The 17,217-nt window shown below is 34.9% G+C and overlaps 1 protein-coding gene across 1 annotated transcript; it reads right to left on the bottom strand.

Moving 5' to 3' along the window:
* Positions 1–1,128: 1,128 nt before the first annotated feature.
* slc26a5 (solute carrier family 26 member 5) lies at positions 1,129–15,091 on the bottom strand. Its single transcript, XM_073837759.1, has 18 exons — positions 14,833–15,091; positions 13,324–13,463; positions 12,659–12,769; positions 10,225–10,397; positions 9,509–9,673; positions 8,558–8,710; positions 8,391–8,473; positions 8,135–8,282; positions 6,331–6,444; positions 6,039–6,116; positions 5,798–5,893; positions 5,540–5,646; positions 4,480–4,549; positions 4,190–4,282; positions 3,897–4,025; positions 3,520–3,732; positions 1,702–1,756; positions 1,129–1,268 (listed from the first exon to the last, which is right to left on the bottom strand). Exons 1-18 carry the CDS (start codon positions 14,985–14,987, stop codon positions 1,129–1,131), a joined length of 2,223 nt encoding a protein of 740 aa, XP_073693860.1. The 5' UTR covers positions 14,988–15,091.
* Between the last annotated feature and the right edge of the window lie 2,126 nt (positions 15,092–17,217).

A 17,217-nucleotide genomic window follows, 5' to 3' on the forward strand; every position in this document is an offset into this window, starting at 1 on the left:
CCCCCTTCAGGTTAGTATACCTGTTATAAAACATTTAATTTGTTAGTAATAAGTATATATTTAATTACATAAATATAAAGACACTTTTGAGGAATAAGCATTTAATAATTTAGAGTACTGATTTGCATTTATTATACAAAAATATCTTAAATCCACACCAGCATAAAAAGACAATAAAACACATTATATGCGGTTGCAACTGATTGATGAACTTTGGTCTTCATTACTGCTTCATTCTTCAAACAGCATCTAAATATTAGTACAAGAAAATCTCGAATCGATTTGTGTGTATGTGAGCACTTGATTTGAACAAAAAGTGCTCGAAGTGGACATTTCCTAAACAGCATGTGTGTCAAAAATATGTGTCAGCATGTCCAAGGCAGTCTCAGTCTGCAGACTTTCCATGTAATGTTCAAGACAAGAACACCTGAATTAAATTTTCAAGACTTCGCGGAATCAGCTGTTTCAGTAATCACTAACTAAGACCCCTTTACGTTAATAATGTTCTTTGTAGCTACGAAAACAAATCGCAATCGGTTCCAAGAACCCCTAGGGCAACCTAGATAAGCCTTTAGCCAAATGTGTCACCGGCTGAGTGCAGAGGCAGGGAGGGAAACCTAAAACAAAACAATACAATCAATATCTGGCAACCGTTTTCTCAAAAACATCAGATTAAAGTATATCTTGAAATGTGAAGCAGCATCTTCACCGACAGTGCAATTATGTGATCAGGTCTTGTAACATATTAACATCTTATCGACTTTACTAAATAACGGCAGAAACGGCAGACTTTAAAAAAAAATATTTCAAATAAAAATTAAATACTGCAAATTTGTATGATAAAAATAAGCTTACTGGAATGTCAATAAACGATTTAGACCAGTGCTAAAGAATTAACACTAGTCAAAAATCCATCTACACTAATTGCACTTAAAAGAACTGTAGGTACAGAGTGTTTATAGTCATCAGTAACAAATTTGCATGGAGCTTATGATGACAACTGGTGCGATAAATCAACAGCACCAATCGTATTAAGCTCAGCATTTGCTGGTACGCTCACAATAAAGTGTTTCCATCAAAAACATTTTGGCCTGCTAAAACTTTCCAAGTCAAGAAAGTGATATCCGTTCACTGGACGTCAGGGCGGACGGGGACGTCCCTCGAGCGCTTGCAATGCAACACTGCGTCATGAATGGTGGGGAAAATGAGGTCAGGGGTCACAGGCTCACAGAAGAATTTTAGTGTCCTGAGTTCAGAGAGAAGAGTCCCTGCACAAAACACAAACACATAAACGGTCTTACAAGGAAAGAATGCATTAGTTACATTAATATACATCACCATTAAAACTGATGTAAATGTTTATGTAAATATTAGTTTAACTTGTCCACATGACTGATTATTTGTACTCTAGGTGGAGATGTTTCCCACAATAAACAAACATTAGAATGAACTTTAACCTACATAAAGGGTATGAAATCTGGTGGAGTTCTATTCTATTCTATTCTATTAAATGTAGCCAAATTTCCTGAAGAAAGGATGTCAGACATTAACAATAATAACAAATCTAGGTTTCCCTACATTATTTCAAAAAAGAACCCAAACTAGTGAAAAAAAAAACATTCAAAGTAAAAAGGTTCATTTATTACATGTAATTGTATTATTCATAAATATATCTATGTAAAAATGAAACTATTTACTTACTGCTACATCCAGCAAGCACAACTTTCACATCAACTGTTGCAAACTCCTTTATCACCTGCAAAAAAAAAGAGGAACTATTGCAAAACATAGAACCACAAATGACTCAGTATGGTGTGATCAACAGCTGCTGAGGTGTTCAGAGAGCATTTTTAGGGCATTGGATGTATGGTATTTTGGCTGTTTTATCATCCACTGAGCAAATACTATGAATCAGATCACTTGGAAAAGAAATAGCACACCCTTTCTCAACAAGCCATGTCATATCGATAGTGCAAACAATAAGGGAAATAAAACAAGTTGAAGTTTAACATTAAAATGAAACCGTAAAACTAATGTAATAAAAAGAACAGGCTGCTTAATATGCAACAGCACAATGTGGTGTAATGTATTAATAAAGGAGAAGTTCACCTTCAGAATGGAAATTTCTTGATAATTTACTCACCCCCATGTCACCCAAGAAGTTCATGTCTTTCTTTCTTCAGTCGAAAAGAAATGAAGGTTTTTGAGAAGAACATTTCAGGATTTTTCTCCATACAGTGGACTTCAATGGGGATCAAAGAGTTGAAGGTCCAAATCGCAGTTTCAATGCAGCTTTAAAGAGCTCTACATGATGGCAGCTGAGGAAAAAGGGTCTAATCTAGTGAAACAATCTGCCATTTTCTAAAAAATAAATGCTCGTCTTGCACTACACAACACAACAATGTCAGACAATTTTGAAGTTGTAGGAGAAAATGACATTTTGAGAGTTTTTTGCCCTACTCTACTTGTTTGAATCAAAGTACGCAGATTTTTTAAATTTTCGCCCATTTTGTCAAGAATATGACCAATTGTTTCGCTAGACAGACCCTTATTCCTTGGCTAGAGCCTTTTGAAGCTCCATTGAAACTGCAGTTTGGACCTTTAACCCATTGGCCAACATTGAAGTCTACTATATGGAGAAAAATCCTGGAATGTTTTCCTCAAAAACCTTAATTTCTTTTCGACTGAAGAAACACATGAACATCTTCGATGACATGGGGGTGAGTATTTTAGTTTGAACGTGAACTAATCCTTTAAAGGAGAAGTTCACTTTCAGAACTAAAATTTACGGATAATTTATTCAGCCCCTTGTCTTTCTTTGTTCAGTTGTAAATGTTTTTTTTTCTCCATATATTGGACTTAAACGATGCTTGTGAGTTTGAACTTCCAAAATGGAGCTTCAAAGATCTCTAAACGATCCCAGCTGAGAAAGAAGGGTCTTATCTAGAGAAACAATGACAATTTATATAATTTTTAACCTCAAATGCTCATCTTGTCTAGCTCTGTGTCAACTCAGTGCAAAACTCCCATCTCATTTTCCCTTTGTAAACACTGGGTCGGTACTTCTGCAGCGATGTCGGAGGATTTTGAAGTTGGAGGATAAAATGAGATGAGAGTTAAACCTACCCTAGCTGTCTTATATCAAAATACAGAGTTGACGCGGAGCTAGACAAGACGAACATTTGAGGTTAAAAAGTATATAAATTAGATATTTTTTTAGAAAATAACCAATTGTTTCACTAGATAAGACCCTTCTTCCTTGGCTGGGATTGTTTAGAGCCCTTTGAAGCTGCAATGAAACTGCAGTTCAAACTCAGGGGCAATATACAAGTCTACTATATGGAGAGAAATTCTGAAATGTTTTCCTTAAAAAGCATAATTTCTTATCGACTAAAGAAAGAAAGACAAGAACATCTTGGATGACAAGAGGGTGATTAAATTATCTGTAAATGTTTGTTCTGCAAGTGAGCTTCTCCTTTAAGTGTCTTCTTTGAGAATAAAAGTGATCGGTTGACTTACTGATTTAATGGTTTTGGCTCCTACAGAGTCAATAAAGTTAACAGGAGTAAAGTCCAGTATGATGGTGTGAACGGGGGTCAGACGCTGCAGAAAGAAGTCGTCCTCAGATTCAGACTCAGTGTGGTTCTCACCCAACTGACCATTGGTGTACACATGATCCATTGGTTTCTTTGGCCCAGCCACCATCTCACGAGTGACGCCCAACTCCACATCCTGTTGGGGGCAGCACAGAACATGTCAGTCAGTCACGTACTTAAAGATTTTACATGAGATACTTTAAGCTACTTGAATTTTTGACATTGTATGGTTTGATGTGCATAGATGAGGTTCACTTCATTTACAAGGTCAAATACATTTAGATGAACAAAACATCATACCAATAAGACAACTGCGTTTTTCTTCACTGGAGAGATGTGGTTTACAGTTTTTCTCTCTCCATTGTCTCTTTTCGCATATTTTAGCTGTGATTTTCTGTCAGCGATCAGTTGTGCTGGGTCAATTCCAGTCTGTAGTCATAAAACGCAAAAATGTACAGAACTTTATGAAGCCAAACACATGCTGTTCATGGGAATTTCTCTAAACAGAAATGTATGTTCAATAAATTCTCAAGGACAAATCCATAAAACATAAATATTTTAGCTTAATAATAACTTCAAGCATTTGGTCTCACCTTTGCCTTGAGGGCGCTTACATACATGTCACTGTTTGCAAAGTATATGGAAGAATTGGACTGAAAAATCTTAATCCCTGAGCATTCCTCAGCCTTGAGAAAGAGAACAAACGGCAGATAAGAGGTGGAAAAAAGGATGATGGATTAAATCAGGCCTGATCAACTGCCTGTGACTGAGAAAAGCTTGAAAACAGCACTTTTGGAATAGAGCAAGCTAATGCTAAGGATCTAGGTGAGAGTTAGAACATTACGATGGTTTACTGTACAGTATTTTATAAGAAATATCTTACCTCTTCATACTCATCCACATCAAAGTACAGTGCTGTGTCTGGGATTTGTCCTAGAACAGCATTTTTCGGGCTTAAAATAAAACATAAGATCTGAATTAGACATTTTTAAAGAAACAAAAACTGGAGGAGTTGACTGATGAAATATAAAATTTATACCGCCATTTAAAAGTTTTTAAAGAAGACTTTTCTGCTAATCAAAACTACTTTTATTTGATTAAAACTACAGACAGAAAAACTGTAATATTATGAAATATTATTGCAATTTAAAATAACAGTTTTCCATTTTAACATACTTTAAAATGAATTTTATTTCTGTGATACAAAGCTGAATTTTCAGCTTCATTACTCCAGTCTTCAGATCGTCACACAGTCCTCCAGAAATCATTCTAATATGCTGATTTATTATCAATGTTGGAAACAGTTGTGCTGCTTAATATTTTTTGGAATCTGTGATACTTTTTTTTAGGATTTTTTGCTAAATAAAAAAGATAAAAGAACACCATTTATTTAAAATAAAAATTGTTTCTTTTAATAAGGCTTTACTATCACTTTTTATCAATGTAACACATCCTAGCTGAATAAAAGTATTAATTATTTCAAACAAAAGAAAGAAAGATGTAGTGTATATTGTTACAAAGTATTTTTATTTGAAAGAAATGCTGTTTTTTTAATGTTTTATTAATTAAAAACCCTGAAAAAAGTATCACAGGTTTCAAAACATGTTAAGCAGCACAACTGTTTGAACACTGATAATAAATCAGCATATTAGAATAATTTCTGAAGGATCATGTGACACTGAAAACTGGAGTAATTGTGCTGAAAATTCAGTTTTGCATTACAGGAATAATTTCTATTTTTAAGAATATAAAAATAGAAAGTCAAAATGTTTAAATAGCAATAATATTTAACAATATTGCAGTTTTTTCTGTATTTTTAATAAAATAAACACAGCCTGGATGAGCAGAAAAGACCTTTAAAATCTTAGTAATCCCAAATCTTTGAACGGCAGTGTACATTCAATTATCAGTTGGTATCAGAGCAGTAAGATATGGTGTTTTACCATTGTGTTCTGTAAATAACTGTAATTATGGCAAAGCTCATGGCAACCACCAAGCCATAATCCAAACCCAGGAAAACAGATGCAAAAAAGGACACCAGCCAAATCGCCTGATGAAGAAAAAAAAAAACATGTGACATTAACAACAATAACCAACCAACCCCCCCCCCCCCCCAAAAAAAAAAAAAAACATGAAGTTTGAGTTGAAAGTTGAAATTTAAACAGATGAACACAACCAAATAAAGTGCCTCTGACACTCACCAGTTCAATTTTGCTGGTTCTCCATAATGCAGGAATGTCTCTCATTTGCTTAAACATCCCCAGTAGATTGACCATGATGATAGCAGCCAACACTGTCTAATAAGAGTAAAGAGACGACACCAATAAACACCCTCTGATCTGACCTTTTGTCATTTTGCATTAAGAATGCTTATGTTTTGCCAAGAGAGCTTTAGTAACAAATCAGACTGTCCTTTGAGCTTTCCAATAGCACTTCACTTACTGTTGGTAATGGCTGAAAGACAAATCCAATGGCCACCACCACCAGTAGCACAAGCATGGATGCCAGGAATCCTGCAATCTGCAGACACACATCAATGCAATTTAATTGAGTCTTTCAGGAAGCACGACTGTGTTATCTAATGTTTATGCTTTTATGGCAGTGATATAGCCACTGAGATGAGATCATTATGAAAGGGACACTCCATTTCAGGAAATGTACTTTTGCAATCACCAACTGCACTGATGAGTATATATCACAGATATGGCATCTTACACAAATAAGTCTCACTTACTTCAGTATGTCCTCCTGTGCTCTCCTGTACCAGGCTGCGAGACATTGAGGCGGTAACGGCAAACGTGTGGAAGAATGAACTCATGAAGTTACAAAGTCCTAGTGCGATGAGCTCCTACGGTCACAAACACAAAATGGCTTCATCAGACCATATGGTTTTATTTCAGGTTCATAAAAATATTAAAACTTTTGTATAACTGCTGTGGCTTCGAAAACTTTGGTCAGTGCGATTAGTAACAGTACAGTAAAAGCACACACTGTATGCAGCCTATTTTACGTACTGCGTTGTTTGAAAAATTTTAACTCTTACTGTATTTTTAATCAAATAAATACAGCTTTATTAAGAGACTTTAAGAGATAATTTTACCAACCAACTTTTGAATGATAGTGTACATGTTAATACACTGAAGCCCTGATTTTTTTAATAAGCTCAGAAATCTAAAGTTACTGTCAGTTGTGTTCATTGAGTCAAGGATCTTGGCTCCTCACACAAAAGTTTGGTCTTAAACAGACAAACTGTTGAGTTAATGACGCCACAATCCGTCCCTATTACTGTTTGTTCACTTAAGCATGCCACTTTGCATAATGTTGTCCCATATGAACTTTCCCTGCAATTAGTGTACTATAAGTCACTTTGGACAAAAGGATCTACTAAATGGCAAGTTACTAAGTAACTACAGGGTCTGGCTGATTTAGACCTTAAGCTGCAACTTAAAGCCATAGAAACCAAAGTAAAGGGCAGCTGAATAAAACACATGTCCCTGCCTCAAATTACTTTGACAATGAAGAATGGGAAAACTGAATTGACATAGCATGGCAGCATATCTATTTTTATATCACTTCAAGCCTAACAAACTTCTTTTTTTTTTATTTATTTGTTGCATGGAAAATAGGACTGTTTTTTTTTTTTTACAGCAAATGCCTCTTGGTTTGATATTTCACTACATGACACAATTTTATTTGTATGTAAACCCATTTCCACCACTGAATTTAAAAAAAAGACAATTGCAACTTTTTATATTAAAATTCTGACTTTTTTTCTCAAAAATGTGAGTTTACATCTCGCAATTGTGAACTCAAACTCGTAATTGTGATTTAAAAAGTCTGAATTGCAAGATATAAACTTGGAATTGCGAGAAAAAGAGTCAAAATCGCAAGATATAAACTTAAATTGTGAGAAACTAAGTTGGTATTGCAAGATATAGATATAGAAAAAGTCAGAATTGTGAGATATAAATTCGAGAAAAAGAGTCAAAATCGCAAGATATAAACTTAAATTGTGAGAAACTAAGTTGGTATTGCAAGATATAGATATAGAAAAAGTCAGAATTGTGAGATATAAATTCGGAATTGCTAGATATAAACTTGGAATTGGAAGAAAAAAGTCAGAAATGTGAGACAAACTCGGAACTTGGAGAAAAAAGTCAGAATTACGAGAAATTCGGAATTGAGAAAAAAGTTGGAATTTTGAGAAAGAACTCAGAATTGCAAGTCAAAATTGCGAGATATAATCTTGGAATTTGTAAGAAAAAAAAAATCTGAATTGAGAGATACATACTTGAAATTGGAAGAAAAAAAATCTGAATTGCTACACAAACGTAAAAATTGCGAGACAATTATGAGATATAAACCCGTTTGCAAGAAAAAAAAGTCAGAGTTTTAAGATTTTATTTTGCAATTCTGAGTTTATTTCTCACAACTGTAAGTTTATATTACACAATTCTGAGACAAAAGTCAGAACTGCAAGTTAAAAACTTTATGCAGTGGCGGAAAGGGGCTTCCATTTATTTTTTTTTATTCTCTACCTGATTTCCATCCACACTGTAGCCGTGCTTGAGAGCAAAGGTTTTGGCTAATGATATTGCAATGGAGAAGCCAACAACAGCTATAGCGAAGGCATCTGGGAAGAGGTTAGGAATAACCGAGAAGTCTGGAATCTTGGGTGGCAGCAACCTTAAAACAAAACATTAGGAAAGAAATATTCAAATGTAAACATTTGTGAAATCATATATATATATATATATATATATATATATATATATCTAAGTTGCACAATCTTACCCAGTGGGAACTTTACCCACAACTTCAACTCCATGGTTTTCAGACATAACCAACCCATATGAGACTCCAGTGGATACAATTACCTTCAAAAACAAGATCAGCAATTCACACAAAGGGATTTTTCAACACATCCACATGTTTGACAGAAAGGGCGCTTAAAGACTTACCACTATGATTTCTCCAGGGATGGGGATAGGTAGTTTCTTTTTGAAGCGTTCATTGAGGTCTTTAATGAAGTACAGGAACACCGTACACACTAGTCCAATAATTAGAGTTATAAGATTAGTGCTTGCAATGTTCCTGAAGACAGCGTCAAGACTCTGGGGAAAAACAAAATTAACACAACATGAAGTTATACAAACAGAGCAGGGGTCGGCAATCTAATTTCAATAAAACACAGTTTAAATAAAAACCAGCATGTGGTGATTTGAACACTTTAAAGAGTGAATCATGTTTGTTCAATCGATTCAAAGCTTCAAAAAGGTTAGTTTCTGCCATCACTATCAATCGAGTGCATGACAGCTTACAGTTTATTCTGCATTTGTTGCTTTTAGCAAGAAATAAGTTACAATTATAAATGCTGGTTATTTTTTAAGTTGCTATGAATCGCAATGATAGTGTTGTGTGAACAACACCATTCACACACAGTGGTGTTCAGTAGGGTCACAGTGGCACATTGGTTAACCACTTATTGGCACAATGGTTATCCAGAAAAATTAAAAATGCCGCTTGATAACCAAAAGGTTGCCGACCCCTGGTAAATTTAGTATTCATATGCAATTACAGTATTTATACATTTTATTTTTATTATCATTTCTGAATTGTGTTTATATTTTTTGTTTTTGTTTGTTTTAGTCATGGTTTTTAGTCATTTTAACAACTTTTCAAATCTAATATTTACATTTTATTTCAATTACGAAAATTACTCTTAGTTAAAAACAAAAAAATTGGTCTTCAAAAGACCTTTATTCATTCATAAGCCAAATAATACCTTAACACCAATGAGAATAGGTGAACAAGTGTTTATGAAATCATGTGAAACATGTTTATAGGTGCAACAGTGTCACATATAAATAAAAAAACACCTTAAGGCTTTCCCAGGGTCAAAGGCTACTCACATAGACTACAGAGAGAGGCCCATTGAAGCGTGGTATGTGCACTCCCAGCAGGTACTTGATCTGCGATACCGAGACATGCACAGCAGCAGCTGTGGTGAAACCTCGCACAAGCGGCTCAGTGAGGTAAATCGCCAGGAAGCCGAATCTCAGCAGACCCAGAACAAACTATAGGAAATCAGAACACAATTATGTACCCAAACATCAATCTGAGAGCACCTCAGGTTAGAGTAACTTTAGGAGAATCACGTGAAGTCATCAACTTGAGCAGGTTTACAGTATTCCATGAAAGGTGTCTATTATAAACACTGTGTAGGCAGCATGGGATGTGTGTAATGTATACCCGTAAACTGTTTTAATAGGTTTATGGAAACATTATACTGCACTTCTTCGTCATAAAATCTGTTTCAGTATAAAGCTGGCCATTTTAGCTGACAATATGACCACAAGAGAACATAAGAATAGTCTTGCACAAGAGTGTTTTTAAGGTGGCTTATCTACAGAAGACAGAGTGATCAAAAACATGCAATGCAAGGAATGTACTTGTATTCCAAAGACACTGGAGACTACAGTTCTAGTACAGCAAACAATGACAACAATATATATCAAGAGAAAATCAATGAAATAATTATTTCTTTGATGCCAGAAATTATACATGTCACCCTTAATTACATAAAAAAGAATAAAGTAATATGATGACTAGGATTCTAGATGCCCACCTGTATGAGTCCCACTAGAGTTGTCAGAGCTACAACCACCTCCACTCGTCTAGCATCACGAGCCACAAAATCCACAACCAGTGTCGCGTTGGTCCCGTTGACTGCAAACATGGAGTCCGGGGCCTCCCTTACAGCAACCCCGCCAATCATCAGACTGATTACTGCAAAAGTGCCTGAAAAAAAACAAAAACAAAAAAACCTGAAATTTGTTCTTTAAAAATTCAATACACTTAATGTAACTATGCTAAAGCTAATTATGCATCACAAATTATTGTTTCACCGGATATTACACATACAAATACTGTCTTTTAAAAAAAAAAAAAAAACACTATCTTTTTAGCATTTAAAACCTCCTTTTTTGTTAAATGTTGTTTGAAAATTCTGTTAAAGTAAATGCAACTTAAAATATTATTTGCATTTATATCTGATATTTATGGAAGCCCATTTCTGCCACAAAAAACTTAGACTTTTTAATCTTGCAATTCTGAGAAATAAAGTTGCAATACTGAGAAATAAAGTCAGAATTGCGAGATATAAATGCTAGTTATAGAGTCACATTTCTGACTTTTTTTTCAGAATTCTGTGATATAAACTTGTGATAGCTGTATGAAATAAGAAATATTTTTATTGTGAGAAATAATTGAATTGAAGGATTGCAAGTTTTTCTGATTTTCTTTTTAAAGAAAAAAAGTCAAAACTGTGAGATTTTTTAAAAAGATATATTTTTATTCAGTGGCAAACAACTGGCTTCCATACATAATATCAGATAAATAATCAAATAGTCAGAATTATGAGCTTTTCTGACTTTTTTCAATTCTGGCTTTTCTCTCGCAATTGTGAGTTTATATCTTGCAATTCTGACTTTTTTCTCGCAATTCTGACTTTTTTTTTTATAAAATAGGAATTCTGAGAAATAAAGTCAGAATTCTGAGACATAAAGTCAGAATTCCAAGATGTAAACTCGCAATTGCAAGAAAAAAAAAAAAAGTAAAAACTGTGAGATTTAAAAAATATATTTTTTATTCATTAGCGAAAAACAGGCTTCCGTACATAATATCAGATAATAATCAGAATAATATTTTTGCAACTTAAATTGTTATAAGCTGTATTTAGGTGTGTTATTGATAACTTTAACAGCATAATAATAATAATAATAATATATTTAGCAAATCTAAAACCTAAATCAGTAAAAGACACAAAATGACAATTGTTAGGAATTACAGGTAATGTACCATAGAAAAACAGTTTTTGATTAAATCTATTCTATTATTGTTATTATTATCATATTGTTTACATAATCTAATATATAATGCAATGGGATTTACACTATTTAAACTGTGTCTTAAGCCTTGCAAAGCCATTGCTTGAGAGAGTAACAGGTGGCATAATCACTCTTAGGTACACATTGTTCAGTGGCTGAGTGTTGTTGTCACAGGAACAGTAGCTCCTTTATCATGTGAGCAAGTATGCATTTATGTGAGTGAGTGACTTCTGCCTTGGCTCTTCATTTAGATAAAGTCCTCGGCAACTGCCTCTGTTTTACATTGCCATTCACCATAGAAGGACAGAGCGTGAGTGTTGTTTAAACAGGAGGCAGTATGTCTCTGTGCAGCAGGAACCTGGCAAATGTTTGGACTAGCACCAATTCTCTCGCTCTCAAGTGTAGCCACAGGGGCCGATAAAACAAGATACTGAAGCAACAACTCTGGTTTGGGTAACCTTTTGAACCTTTGATCTACATTCTAATATCCTGCAGGGATTACTGAGAGTTTGAAGATCCCCACATTAAACGGAGGAGAAAAACAACTCTGCAGGGCATCTATCCACCCATAAAACAGTGCAAAGACGTCTTCACCAGCACTAATGAGGTTCTTAGAAACGCCACTGTCATTTCCTGCTTAGGAAAGTCAGGACATCGCAATCAGAGAAGTTTTTCGAGCTGTCAATTAGCAGGAAAAATGCATTGACCTTGCTGATGAGACTTTGCCACGGGAGTGCAAGAAGTGCTGGAAAAAAACAGACTAAGGATTTAAGATCTTATCAAACTGGACTACACCTGTTTAGTCTGGCAGTAATGCTTTGCTTATTAACACTGACACAGCAAAACTGAGGAATGCCACATTTCAGGTAGTCGCACGCAAACACACCACAGCATATTTTGAGCCCATATAACCAGCATATGAAGCAACAAACCACATTTTGATTTAATGTGATATGTGGGCTGTTTATCTAAAAATAATATTACAATAACAGACAGGTGTATTAAAAAACACTGCATGTCAACCAATCAGATTACAACTTCTCAGACCAAGGAAGCACTTCAATTTATACGAGCACATAAATTATGACCGTGGGTGGTCTGTCTGAGGCCGAGACAATATTTTAAGTCACAAGCATGTTATTAAAGACTGCCACGCACGCCAATGAGTCTTACCTATTGATATATGTTTGGAGGTACCAAAGAATGTGTATAATAGTACAGGATAAAACGATGAATATAAACCAAACACTGGAGGAACAGCTGCCAACATCGCATAAGCAAGACCTGTTGAATGTGACAAATCAAGAGGAAGAGAAATTATTAGATAAATATGCCCACCCAAAAATGAAAATTCTGTCATAAATTATTCAGCCTTATGTCGTTCCAAAACCGTTAGACCTTTGTTCATCTTCAGAACACAAATTAAGATATTTTCGATGAATCTGAGAGCCTTCTGACCCTGCATAGACAGCAACGCAATGAAAACATTCATGGCCCAAAAAGGTAGTGAGGTCATCATTAAATAAACAATTTTTTTCGTTGCACACAAAAAGTAACGACTTCATTCGACAAGTTCTTCTTCGGTGTCAGCCTTCAGTTCACAAGAGACTATTTTAATAAACCTTTCTGGGCCTTAAACATGTCAGTTGTGTTGCTCTCTATGCAGGGTTAGAAAGCTTTTGAATTTCATCCAAAATATCTCAAATTGTGTTCCAAAGCTAAACTAAGGTCTTGTGGGTTTGAAACAACATGAGGGTGAGTAATTACTGACAGAAATTTCATTTTTAAAAAGATTTTTTTTTATAAAATTATTATTGATTTTTAATATCAACTCTAACCTTGAGGTAGCTGCATTACACCTGTGCTGATCCCAGAAACTATGTCTCCAAACAGATATTCCTTTAGTGGATATGATGGCAGCCATTTTAAAATTGGCAGAAAACCAAATAGAACAGATTTGGCTTTCTCAGACGAACAGCTGAAAATAAGAGAGAGATGACTATTAGTATGAATATGTCATATTCTCCTATTACTGTCATTTTAAAATTTCACTTGTGTGATTTAGATGTGCGTAGTAAAATGTGTAATAAAAATGTAAAAGTCATTTGTTACTGTGGACCACAAAACCGGTCTTGGTTAGAACTGATATATTTATAGCAATAGCCAAAAATAAATTGTATGGGTCAAAATTATCAAATTTTATTTTATGTCAAAAATCATTGGGATATTCAGTAAAGTTCATGTTCCATGAAGATATTTTGTAAATTTCCTACCGTAAATATATCAAAACTTTGGTTAGTAATATGCATTGCTAAGAACTTCATTTGGACAAATTTAAAGGTGATTTTCTCTGTATTTAGATTTTTTTTAGCACCCTTAAATTCCACATATTCAAACATTTGTATCTCAGCCAAATATTGTCCTATCCTAACAAACCATACATCAATGGAAAGCTATTTTTTTAGCTTTCAGAAGATGTAGAAATCTCAATTTTAAAAATTGACCATTATGACTGGTTTTGTGGTCCATGGTCACATTTAAATCAGAAAGTACATGTTTTTAAATACAAGTGAACGAGACATAAGAATGAAGGAGAAGATTATCAGTTAATGACGAGTTAAATTACAGTCCGCCTTTATCCGTTGAAGGAAACTGAGTCATCTATTTATCCAGCTCAGACTGGGACAGGCAGGTTTAATAAATTTAAGTTCATTGTTGTTGCGTAATTCTAGTAGTCCTGCGATATTATATGGAGGATGTGACAAAATTATAAGGCAATTATAATAAGTTATAAATGACGCATGGTTGTTTACTTAGTCACACAGTTGTTTTATCAGTCCAAGCTGATTACGCTTGAACCTGATAAAATTACTGTAGTTCACTATTACAGTCAAAATTATGTGAAACAGAACAATCCAAACCAGTTTGGTGTCCAAAAGTCTGATAGCTTTTTTTTTAAAATACATTAGCTTTTTAAAAATATATTATCAGAATTACAATTTGAGTAAAAAGTTGAACTAAAAAAAATGACCACGAATGTCAGAATGTATTTGGTCTGTCTCTCTTTTGCTTTAAAGCCAACAGCCTTCACATTGCATGAACTTCACAAGTGTCAATGCTGATGATCATGCCCTCAGGCATGATTTGAGAATGATCACCTTGTGGTTCACTGCAAGAACATCTTATCATCAGTACAGAGTCGCATGATCAATGTCACAAATTTGCTTATACGATTAGTGACCTGTAATACACTACATAATATTTCTCAATACAGTCATAGACTTTTGGACTCTATACTACTATAGCTAAAAAAAAAAAAAAACAGGAATGTATTAAAATAACCCTACCGGAGATTTTCAGCTACTCTCCGTTGAAAAGGCTTTGGTGTCCTCTTCTTCCTGTGCACAAGCTCTGATTCAATATAGGCTTCATTGAAGACGGGACGTTCCACGTGGTACATCAGTGTAGCGGACGGTTCCTCACTAGCAGTTAGACGCTCCATAGTCGTGATGGAAACACAGGCATGTCAAGCTACGATGACCTCGTGAATGCACTCGTGCGCTTGCTTTACTTCCTCTTCCTGTTTTCAATGAATGGGGGAAAAAAAGAGCTGTGAAGAAAGAAAAGAGATAAGAATTAACTTCAAACAAGTACACACATGCTGCATGTTTTGCTGATCAGCTATTAGGTAACAGAACTAATTAAGGAAACTCTCTTGGTTTTATTTGGAGACTTGCAGTACTCAAACACTGCTGGTGTATAATTACAAGCCTCAAAATAAACTTGAATGACATCCAGCTTTAGCCTACTGTGATGATCCATCATGCAATGACATACTGGATACTTAAAATACTTGTAACTGCATTAAGAGCATGCACAAAGAAAACAGCTTGCAGAAAAATAAATAATAATAATGTTTTGTCTTTTTAAAAATAATATTAAAAAGTATAATAGTAATACATTTTATACAGAAAAAGTTCCACGGAAAGTAATATTCCACACACTAGTGTGTCTAAAACACACTACTTGTCCTGAGGACACTGTGTGCAGCTTGAGAAATAACAACCTATCCATGAATCTAGTCCATTTTTAGCACAGTCCTCTGCGAATCACAAGACCATAGTAAAATAAAATGCACTGATTGCGACTGATGTCAGTAGTGTAGGCCAATGTTGACATAGCAGTGATAAAAACATTACAAACGACACAAAATAAGCCCATGACAATCAAGGGTCATTCCATGAAACAGCTGTCTTATCCATTTCAAAAATGTTAAAGATTTTAAAACATTTAAGCACAAACAATGAGTTTAAGAGAAATTACACTGGGTCACCTCAACCTAAACATGAAAAAGCTAAGATACGGAGGTGACGGCATCCGAGTTACCAGTTTTACAGTTCATTAGGCTTGCATTCAAGGTCGTGATGCTTACAAGGCATTTATTGGAAAGTAAATTTAATGCTGAAATTCTGAAAATCAGTTGCTTGTACAAAAAAAGGGGATATTTTAACTCTGTTTCCCATTGACAAACATATGAAGTAATTTTAATAAATGTATCTTACATTTTGCTTGGTTTGACAGGAGAACTTGTCCATGAAATGATCACATCTTAAATCTTAATCTTAATATCATAGTGCACAACTTTGGGACACAACTTTGAGTATTTTAGTAAAGTTCTGCTAAATTCTAATTATAACAATAATAGTAACTAATAGTTTTGGATTTTTGCATTTCATTTGGAGTTCAAATGAAAGAAAATTTGCATTTTTGCTTACACACCCACAAGAAGTATGATTTACAGGAAAAGGGATAGCTTAAAACGCAGAAAGGAGACGAAGACGAAGATGAAATTAAGTTGCTGGATTTGTATTGATTCATTTAGAAAACTGCCTATAACAACATACAGTAAACGTTGCTTTCTGCTATTCGTCGTTAAAGTCACTGTTTACACATATGTTTATGAAGAAGCATGGAAATAACAAACAAACAGCATCTGACATAAGCATGGGTCAACAGCACAGTCATGATGCAATGGCAAAGTGAGTTCCAATGGTAACTTACGTGTCTTTCTACCACACTCTGTTACCTCACACTTTTAAAAACATAAGGCAAACAGAAATGAACATTTCTGAGGAGAGTTCTCGTTCTGTTCAGCCCTTACGACTCCACAAACCTGTTAAGCAGGTAACGTTGCAATATAGTATAACTAAAGAGCTTTGCGCATTTATTGTAGTTTATAGGTGGAGAAAGAAGCCTAAGCATCTTACCTCTCACCGCCTCCGTCCTGAAAATGACCCAAGGTCGCTGAACTGAGCTGAGAAGAGGGTAAGCATCGACAGTCCTGTTACTGTATAACAAGTGAAAGCCCTTTAACTGCCGAACAGAGCTGCGTCATCCGCTGCGCAAAGAAACGTGCTACGTGCCTCATGCGTCACTACTCACGCCAGAACAGCAACACGGGACATGTAGTTCTTCACTAACTCAAGCGTATAAGATAAAGGAGATAAACACTGTACACATGATATCCAGGAGATTATACGCGTAATTCAAGTTTTCAGTAAGTATGATTAGAACAAACAACGTACTTTATGCAAAATAAACTAGTTTCTATAATTTAACAACTTAAGGTCAGTCGCAAGTGCAATGTAGGCGCGCCATCTTGTGTCACAACTATGCAAAAACAAGTAAACACCAAGGGATTTTACTGTCCAGTTGAAGTCAAAAGTGCTTAC

Source organism: Garra rufa, chromosome 4, assembly GCF_049309525.1.
Source record: "Garra rufa chromosome 4, GarRuf1.0, whole genome shotgun sequence".
NCBI lineage: Eukaryota > Metazoa > Chordata > Actinopteri > Cypriniformes > Cyprinidae > Garra > Garra rufa.

Excerpts from the sequence above, each read along its gene's own strand:
- slc26a5 (XM_073837759.1), bottom strand. The coding sequence starts at position 14,987 with ATGGAGCGTCTAACTGCTAGTGAGGAACCGTCCGCTACACTGATGTAC. Across the intron at positions 8,474-8,557 it reads TCCCTGGAGAAATCATAGTG|GTAATTGTATCCACTGGAGT; the intron begins GTAAGTCTTTAA and ends TTGTTTTTGAAG. Across the intron at positions 4,283-4,479 it reads ATGTGGATGAGTATGAAGAG|GCTGAGGAATGCTCAGGGAT; the intron begins GTAAGATATTTC and ends CTCTTTCTCAAG.